Source organism: Dromiciops gliroides, chromosome 1 (genome assembly GCF_019393635.1).
Source record: "Dromiciops gliroides isolate mDroGli1 chromosome 1, mDroGli1.pri, whole genome shotgun sequence".
NCBI classification, from domain to species: Eukaryota; Metazoa; Chordata; class Mammalia; order Microbiotheria; family Microbiotheriidae; genus Dromiciops; species Dromiciops gliroides.
The window spans coordinates 623178546-623187591 of NC_057861.1; the positions used below are offsets into that span (position 1 = coordinate 623178546).

Genomic DNA, 9046 nt, shown 5'->3' on the forward strand with positions numbered 1-9046 from the left:
TGGTGGGCAATAAAAAGCAAGTAGCTTTATTGGGGAGGGAAGCCGTCTGGGGAGTTGGGGCCTGAGGGGACGGATGCCAGGGTTCCTTTCAGTCTTCCCTGGAAAGCGAGTTGGGGCTAGACCCGCCCAGACATTGAGAATGTGTGAGTCAGGGCCCGCCCCCACCCGGGCTGACTCACACAAACTCTTCCCTGCTCTAGCAAGAGAAACAGTTGGGTACCAAGCCAAAAAGGGGGATGGAGATGCCCAGTTCTGTTAGGAGACTGGGTTCAGACCCATGTACTGAGGGGGAAAATGGGGGTCTTACCTCTCCACTCAAATGAAGTTAAGAATCAAACTTGAAATCAAAATAACTTTTATTTATACATGTTCTATTCCCTCCCTCCCTCCTTGCTCCCCCAAATAAATATCTCCCCTACCTTGTGGGATGACCAAAGAGGGCCAGCTCCCCTAGAGGCCCAGCCCCTACTCTAGGGGGATAGAGCACTGTACCCTGCCCCCCAACAAGATACAGCTGCCTTGTCCCAGCACATTTGAGGGGACTGGAAATCAAGGTCCTGAGTGTTATATCAAGGGGTATTCTCTTAGCCCAGAGCCCCTAGTGCTGCCAGGGGGAGGGGATGGCAGTGTGATTGTTGGGGGAAGGGAAACACCGCTGCCCCCCCCCAAGTTGTGCAAATGTTGCATTCTTCAGCCAGTGAGCAGTCCTAGGATAAGACCCCAGGTTTGAGCCCCTACTTCTCTTCTGGGTATATGAAGAGAAACATAAGAGTGAGAGAAGAATGTGTGTGTGTGAGGGGGGGGGGATCATTGGAGAACAGGAACACCAAGGTGAGATTCCTGCAATACCAGGCAAAGTTGGAAACAGGCCAAATCTGTCAGAAAGAGAGTAAGAGTGTAAGCTCTTTGAGGGTAGGGACATTTCTGTGCAAACATAACTTATCCTTCCTATCCCACCCCTGTCCCCAAGTGAATTAGTAGATGCATTGTAGGTGCTCAGTGAATGAATGAGGGTAAAAAAGGGCAAAAATCAAGGTAGAGTAAGGTCCTACTCTCAATTCCACTCAAGACCCCTCCATCTAAGGCCCAGGAAATGAAATGGGCTTTGTTTGGCAGTATTAGTCTAGGGTCAGTGCCAAGGCTGGTAGAGATAAAGGGGCTCACCATTACTGGATCAAAGCTGTGCCTGGACATCCTTCTCCCCCTGTCTCTTCAATGGGGGCTATAAAGCAAGTGAATGGGAACATTAGGACCCTTCTGGGTAACAACATAAAGAAAGCTAAAGGGGACCAGGGAGGGCGTATACTTACTGGTGAACTTCTCTTTCCTCCTGCACTGTCTCCATACCAGAAGGCCAGAAAGGAGCCCTAAAATGAGCATCAGCCCTAGTGTGCCCCCCAAGACTGGCCACAGCAGAGGAAAAGGAGGTGGAGGTGCTGTAGTGCCTGGAGAAAGGAAGAAGAAAGTCACTGAAGGTCCCAAACCCATAACTCTGATACCGGCTTTCAGAATACCCCCCTCCCCACTCCCAAATAGCTGCCCTAGCCCCCCAACCTACTTCCTCCAAAAAATCTAGTCTACACACCCTAAACATTACCTTTCTCCCAAACCTCGTTCTACTCCCCCCCCCCAAAAAAACCCCTGGTCTCCCTCCAGCCCCTTTTCACTCACAGCCAGGGCAAAAGTCACTGTAGGGTCGAGCTGGACACGAGGAACAGTCCATGCACTTGTCCAGGTCTGGGCTCCAAGAACTGCCCTGAGGACAGGGGGAGGGTGCTGAGAAGAAAAAGGGGAGAAAGTTGAGGGAAGGAGCCTCCTTCCCCAGGATGGGTTGGGTGGGGAGGGAGGGGGACGGTAAGGAGAGAGAGGTCAGGGCTATTCCGGGGGTTGAAGTCAGGGCTAGAGCTCTAGTTTCTGGTGAGTCAGACCGGCCAGACATCAGAGCCCCCAAGCGCCGCCCCCCCCCCCGACATTCCAGACAGGTGACCGCAGGCCTAGGGAGCAGGACTCTCGGGTTCTGAAAGAGCTAGATTTGGAAGGGCTGAGAAGGCAGGATGCCTGGGTCCTTAAAGCTCGGTGGAACGGTTCCTGCGGAGACACCATCGTTTGGGGAGACGTGGAGAGCACAGGACAGAGGAAGGAGTCTGGGGGGATGGGGGTAGCGGTGTTAAAGGAGATATCCAACTCTTTTTTTCCCCCACCCTCCTTCCAGCAGCCCGTGACTCAGTCCCGGGAGCTGGGCCGACACCCCCCCCCCTTCCTCCCCCCTCCCCCTCACATTACTGGGGCGTGAAGTCATTGTGAGGCGGGGTGTTCACCGGTCCGGGTCGGAGAAACCCACGTGGAGCGCCCCCCTCCATCCCACGCTCAGCCAAGTAGGGCAGAGTCCAGGGGTCTCCTTTCGCCTCCAGCACCCCGAGTTCGGAAGTGCTCTGGGGGAGGCGTGCCCCAAAGTCATCCTCTTCCACCCTGACTGTTCCACTTCAACCACAGCTGACTGCCCGGGGTACCCTCCCACCCCGGACACTTCCCGGACAGGTGTCAGTGTCCCCTGACCCGGCAACCCCACTACCTGAGGCTGGCTCCCCGCGAGTCAATCTCAGCACGGTCAGCGCCACTAGTGCCACTAGCGGTCCCAGAGCCATGGTGTGCCTCCCGAGGCCGGTCCCGTTCTGAGCCGGGACGCGGATTCAGGGAGGCACGCCCGCCGCCCACCCTATCCGGGGCGGTCCCAGTCCGGACCCCGCCTCCAGTGGTGGCGGCCAGTCTCCCAACTGCCAGTCCACTGCGCTCCAGCTCTCGACCCCCGAAACGAACCCAGGTGTCTTGGGTCCCCAGTGTTCTTCCGCAGCCTTTTCTCCTACTCAGACAATCTTATCCCTGCAACTCAGTTTTTCTAGTTGCTTGATGCCCTTTCCCCCAAAGCTCTGACTCCCCTGCCAAACCCCTTCGTCTCCCAGAACTCAGGCATCCCGGTCCACCCAATAACCGGTTGCATCTTTTTCCAGTCCCCTGTTCATAGTCTGAAGTTAAGCGGTTCCTCACTATGAGAAGCGCTAAGTTCTGGTTTCCCATCGCCAGGATATCTCAGGAAGCCCAGATGCTGGAGTACGGGGCAGGGGTCTCTGCCCCTCCCTGGGGGAGGCGGGTCGCCAGTGACGTCACGGGGGCATTCGCGGCCTCTTTAAGACCCCCGCCTCCGCCCCCTTTCCCCATACTCTACTCTGATCTCTGGCTGCTCTCGATCCTTTTCAAGGCAGGTGAGTCTGGGACGCTGGCCCTCTTCCCACCAGAAAAGGGGCTGCACCTCCCCCCAAGGCTAGGGGCTGGACGCTGAAGGTTCACCATTGGGGCAGTCACTTTATTTGGGTCCAAAGGAGGGAGCCCCCAGATTTAGAGTCCAAGACTAGGTCCTAAGTTGGAAGAGCCAGATGTTTGGGGTTGGGGCTGGGGTCCTAGTGGAGTCAGTTTTATAGGTCTTTAGGGTAGGACATTCGTACCCCATGCAATGAAGAACCAGACGGTTCCGATTCCCAGATTCCGAAGGAACAGAAGCAAGACTGGACTTTCCGGGTTCCTTGTGTTTCTTAGAATGGGAGTGGAGGTGTTCATCTTTGTTCATCGTTTTCATCTTTGCTATAAATTTCCAGAAAAATCAACCTTCCCCTCCCCCTCTCGGGACAAAAGGTCCGAACCCATCTCCGCCACCCCCCCACACACAACCTCTACCCTCCGGACAGGGCCACTCTTCCCGCTGGAGAAGATCCTTGTTCTCTGGCCTGGGGCCCGCCCCTTCCAACCCCCGCAGAGTGGGAGGATCCGCGAGCTCCCCTTCCCCTTACCTGGACCCCCTTCCCACACCTGACCCCATAAACCACCTGATGACTTCACCCCCAAGTTAATCTCTTCTGTTTGGGGGGGAGGGGAAGGGAAGAGAAATTTCCTAGGAGTGAGGCTTAGATTTCCAGAGGCTAACCCCAAGACTAGGGCCAACCTTGGGTGTAGTATCCTGGAATTAGTGTTTGTTGAATTGAACCGCTGATGACTTAGTACAATTGCATCATTTCCCAAATAGGAAATTGAGGCCCAAATAGAACAAGTAACTAGTCCAAGGTCCGGCATCTTAGGGAATCCCTGGGGTAGAAAATAATTCAAAAAGGATTTATTAAACTTATCAAATGTGCCAGGAATTGCGGATACAATCACAAAAATGAAACGGTTCCTACCCTCTGGGAGCTTCTTGGTTCTATCAGAAAGGCTGTACACGTATAGTGTAAATACCAGGTAACTTTAGAGAGGCACTAGCAACTGGGAGAATCACTGGGAGTTAATATTTGAGCTGAACTTTGAAAGGACCCAGGAGCTCCGACTGTGGTGCTGAATCTTCTTTTCAATTAGTTATCAGTGCATGGTGGAAAGAGTCCTGGTCTTGGAATCAAGAGAACTTAGATTCAAATTCTAGCTCTGTTGGGTTTTCTTTATCAAATCGGGGAAGATTTCTGCCGGGAGCCTTAGGATCAATTAAGCCAGTTCATAAATGAGAGTTTTAAGCAAAGGACTATAATTCCAAGTCTGAGGAAAGGAAAGGAAAGGAAGACTTTGAATTTCAATTCCACAATATTCAACTAGTGTTAAGATCCCTACCACGTGCAAGGGCGACAGTAGGAGCTCAGGATCCTTGAAAAGGAAAGGATCTGTAATTTCATCTAAGCTTCCAATTGTTTCTGTGCCTTTCTCTTAGAGTCCTTGCTCTTAGTCTAGATATTCTCTAGAGGGAATTCAACTAATACAGAAGTAAAGCCTAACTAATTTGAGAAGGAGCACTAATAATTAAGAAGGATCAGGAAAAAAGGCTTCCTCTTAAGAGCTTCCCTGGGAGCAGTTTACTATTCTTCAAAGAAACTAAGGATTCTGAGAATTGGAGAAAAAAGTGCATTCCAGGCATGGGAGCTAGCCAGTCAATTCGAAAGCATTTAGTGGGGAAATAGACTTTTAATGCCAGACTTGTTTGTCTGGCAATGCTAGAAGCAATGGGGAACCATTGAAGGGTTTTGAAGAAGGAAGTGAGATTCTCAGATATTACTTTGGCAAGAAGGGTTTGAGAAGGAAAAGACCAGATAAAAAGATTCAAATCATTGTGGTACAAGCTAAGTGGTGTGACTGGGAATAAAGTTTCAGTAGAAAAGGGAAGGCTCACTTTTGGGGGTCAAGGATGACTTGTGGTAGGGGGAGCTAGCACCTGAAGTGGCCTGAAAGGAACTTCATAGAATATATTAATATTTCAAGCAGGAGGGTATCTTAGAGTTCAGCTAGTCCAGTGCCCCTGTTTTACAAGAAACTGAAGGGGTGAGAGAGAAAATGCCCAAGGAACTTGTTGAGATTATTTAATTCCAAATCCTTACTTTTTTCCTACTACCATATTTACAATGCAGGTAGAAGTGGGGGAGGGGAATGACACATTCCTGGCACTGGGAACCGTGCGGAGGTAGAGTAGATTTAAAATTCCCTGGAGGGCTGAAACCAAGTATTTAATCTCTCTGTACGTCCCCTGCCTAGCACGGGAGATTTGGCACTTAGTAGGGACTTAGTAAATGGGGTTGAATAGGGCTGATCGTGGTGGCCCTAGAGTTTGGGAATCTAAAACTAAGGCATTTGAGCTTTTTTATCCCGGAGGCTGTAGGGAGCCTTTGAAGTTATTGAGTAGAGAAGTGACTTGATCCGAAACTTCTTTAGGACTGGGGTGGGGGAGGAGGCACTTGTGTGAAAGGAGAAACTTGATGGGGGAGGGGGGCATTGAGGGAGGTCTTTTCTTAGTAGATAAAGTCAATTAAGCTACCGACCAGGGTGTGTCCTAGTCCTGCCCTGGGGGGGTGAGTGCTGTGGGAAATTCTGAGAATGTTTTTGGTACCTGTTCTAAACCTAGCTCAAAGTAAAACAATCTTTTACTCTCTGTCTGATATAAGAGGAACTGATAATACTGGGGATCAATGATAACCCAGATGGAAAGGAAGAAAAATGCTGCCTACAGCTAAGGACCAAAACTAAAATGATTTTTTTACAAGGATAACTGTTAAATCCTGCAGTTAAGGGGAAAAAAACCAACTGTTATAGTATGGGAGAAATTGGACCACATTGTAGTTCATGTGGAAAATTACCTGAGCCTGGGTTATTGGTGGACTCCAAGCCAAATATATATCATAATCTATGGCTCTGGTAGGTAGAATTAGGACAGATGGGTAGAAATTACAATGAGGCAAAAATCTCAAATGCTCAGAGTCAGGAAGAGTCTGAGGATCAGCAACAGAATGAACTAAGCAGCCTTGTGATTTAGCAATACTGGGGATACCCACAAAGAAGCTGGCTGTCAGGACAATTGTGGAGGGGATCCAGCGTGGGGTGGGAGGTTGAAAAAGATGACCTCTGAGGTCCCTTCCAACTGTGAGAATCTATTTTGGGAAGGGATATAGGGAACAATAGGTGGAATTTGATTTTTCCTTCTCCACTGGTCATCCCTACCCTAGATTTTTCTAGGCACAAAGAAATCTTGGTGCAACACTTATTGTTGGGTATGTAAGACAAATTAATTTCTGAGTCTCTAGTGAGGGAAGGGAATAGTAGTGAATTAATCTGAGAGTGAAGGAGGTACAAATGAAGTAAAGTTTGAGCATAGTAATTCAAAATAAGAGACCTTAGGGACAAAGGAAGAAACAGAGGCCCAGAGTGAAGTGATTAGCCACAAGAGAAAAACTGGAACTAGAACCCAGATTTCACTGACTTCTTTCCACAGTGAAGACTAGGGAGATAATTGATAACTTGATGATGAAAGTCTTGGGACTATGCAAAGGGAAAGGAGAGGATTATGGTTGGGTTTGTTCATTGTTTGGAGTTAAATTTGAGGTGAGATACCTGAGGCTAAAGCGAGGAATTTCTGGTAGGGGAAAATTCATTGTTGTGATGAAGCTAATTTTAATTTGTTAGAAAGAAATTCAGGGATGGACCTACCTTGACCATCTTGTGATCTTCATGCCCAATTTCCAAGGTTCTAAGCTTCAAAACTTTGAAAGTTGCAATTAATTCTTTGTTATCCCTACACTGAGTTTCCAGTTTACTAATTTCCCAGTTTTCAAATGTCTAGAAGAGGTATACCTTGGAGATCTTAACAACCTACTTAACCAAGTGGAATCTGAAGTTCAAAGAGGTTTTTCCCCTAAGGTCACAAAACTAGTTAATTAATGGTAGATTAGATGGAGGACTAAAATCCAAGTACCCTAATATCCAATCCTATGCTTTCCCCACCATATTCTTAGAGCTTTCTGCTATTGCACTGCATGATAAGAGGCTATCTCTAATAGATGGGATGACCTATTAAGGGCCCCTTGTTAATGAAGGGAGGTGGGAGCCACTGACTAGGTGAGGTGTTAGCCTAAATGTGAGCTATTTAGGACTGGTTCAGAATTAGGCCAAAGAGGATGAGGCTGCCGGTCCAAGATCTGTTTCTCTCTTCGCTCTTGCAGGCCTTCTCTAAGCCTCCAGCCATGGCTTCAGCCGGCCTCCAGCTCCTGGGCATGATCCTTGCAATACTGGGCTGGATAGCATCCCTAGTGGCTTGCGCCATGCCCATGTGGAAAATCACAGCCTTCATTGGCAATAACATCGTAGTAGCCCAGGTTACATGGGAAGGCCTCTGGATGTCTTGTGTGGTCCAGAGCACCGGTCAGATGCAGTGCAAGGTATATGACTCTCTGCTGGCCCTGCCTCATGATGTGCAAGCAGCCAGAGCTCTCACTGTCATCACTCTGCTTTTGGGCCTGGTAGGCCTGCTGATCTACCTCGCTGGGGCCAAGTGTACCACGTGTATAGAAGAAGAGGAGCCAAAAGCCCGACTGGTACTGACTTCTGGGATCATTTTCCTCATCTCGGCAGTCCTGATCCTGATCCCTCTGTGCTGGACCGCCCACGTGATCATCAGGGACTTTTACAACCCCCTGGTGGCTGAGGCTCAGAAACGGGAGCTGGGACACAGCCTGTATGTGGGCTGGGCGGCTGCAGCCCTTTTTCTCCTAGGTGGGGGGTTACTGTGCTGCACTTGCCCCTCAGGCAGCTCAAGGGGCACAAACAATTACATAGCCCGATACTCTGCCTCCGCCCCTCCCCCAGGGGGCTCCCGAGGTCCTTCTGAATACCCAACCAAGAATTACGTGTGAATCTGGAAGGAAGTAGCAGGGAAAGGGGGGGGCCTACAAATGACTCCCTTAGGTAAGGGAGGGCCTCTTTCCCCTGCTTCCCTCTCAAGATGAAGGTACAGGTGACCCCTGTCAGTCTTGAGATTTTTTGGTTTTTTCCCTTTTCTTTTTTTTTTAAACCCCTTGGATGACTGAGTCAAGAAGATGACAAGACAGATGACCCCCACATCCCTACCTCGTCTTTACTGCTGTTTACTGATGCAAAGTCTTCCAGATATCTTTGGATAAGGAGTTACAGAGATGTTTTCCAAGAGCTCCAGCATCTTTTCCTGGATAATGGCACCACAAAGATCTATGCTAGTTCTCTGGAAACACTAGAACCCTCTTTGGTTATGGGATTGCAATTCTAAACCTGTACAAGTGCAAGTTCTCCAGTGTGCTGTCCTTAAAGCTATCCCCAACTCCCAGGGAAACAGGACCACTAAGATTCCACTAGCCTTTCTGCATCTCCGTGGGAACTGTGATAGCTACTATGATTCCCCCCTGGACTCCCGGAAGGCAGGATGTGATCTCCCTGTTGGCTCTTGTATCCTGCTTTTTAACATATTCTTCCTAATCCAGAATCCAGCAAAGACGTCCCCCACCCTTCCAGCATGCTGCTGCCTTCACTCTCCCCATCTCTTTTTGTGGAATTTCCATGGTTGAAGATTTTTAGAGAATAAAGTATGTCTTGCTAAATGGTGATGGTCTCTATTTGTGGGAGACTGATTAACTTTGGGGGTAGCTGAAGGAGGTGGTGGGAGGAGAGGATTGAAAGCTCCACAGGCATGCAGTCCAAAGACCAGTCTCCTGGCATTGGAAAT

The 9046-nt window shown here is 49.3% G+C and overlaps 2 protein-coding genes across 3 annotated transcripts; one reads left to right on the forward strand and one right to left on the reverse strand.

Moving 5' to 3' along the window:
• Window position 1: 1 nt before the first annotated feature.
• Window positions 2–3627, reverse strand: TNFRSF12A (TNF receptor superfamily member 12A). 2 transcript variants are annotated; one of them, XM_043975041.1, is made up of 5 exons: window positions 3501–3627; window positions 1672–1776; window positions 1311–1445; window positions 1165–1222; window positions 2–875 (listed from the first exon to the last, which is right to left on the reverse strand). In XM_043975041.1, exons 1-4 carry the CDS (start codon window positions 3610–3612, stop codon window positions 1167–1169), a joined length of 408 nt encoding a protein of 135 aa, XP_043830976.1. In that variant the 5' UTR covers window positions 3613–3627; the 3' UTR covers window positions 2–875; window positions 1165–1166. The 2 variants fall into 2 exon arrangements, with proteins under 2 accessions (XP_043830976.1, XP_043830977.1); XM_043975042.1 differs by lacking the exon at window positions 3501–3627 and adding an exon at window positions 2573–2729.
• On the forward strand, window positions 2819–8921 carry CLDN6 (claudin 6). Its single transcript, XM_043975040.1, has 2 exons — window positions 2819–3260; window positions 7515–8921. Exon 2 carries the CDS (start codon window positions 7536–7538, stop codon window positions 8202–8204), a length of 669 nt encoding a protein of 222 aa, XP_043830975.1. The 5' UTR covers window positions 2819–3260; window positions 7515–7535; the 3' UTR covers window positions 8205–8921.
• Window positions 8922–9046: the final 125 nt, after the last annotated feature.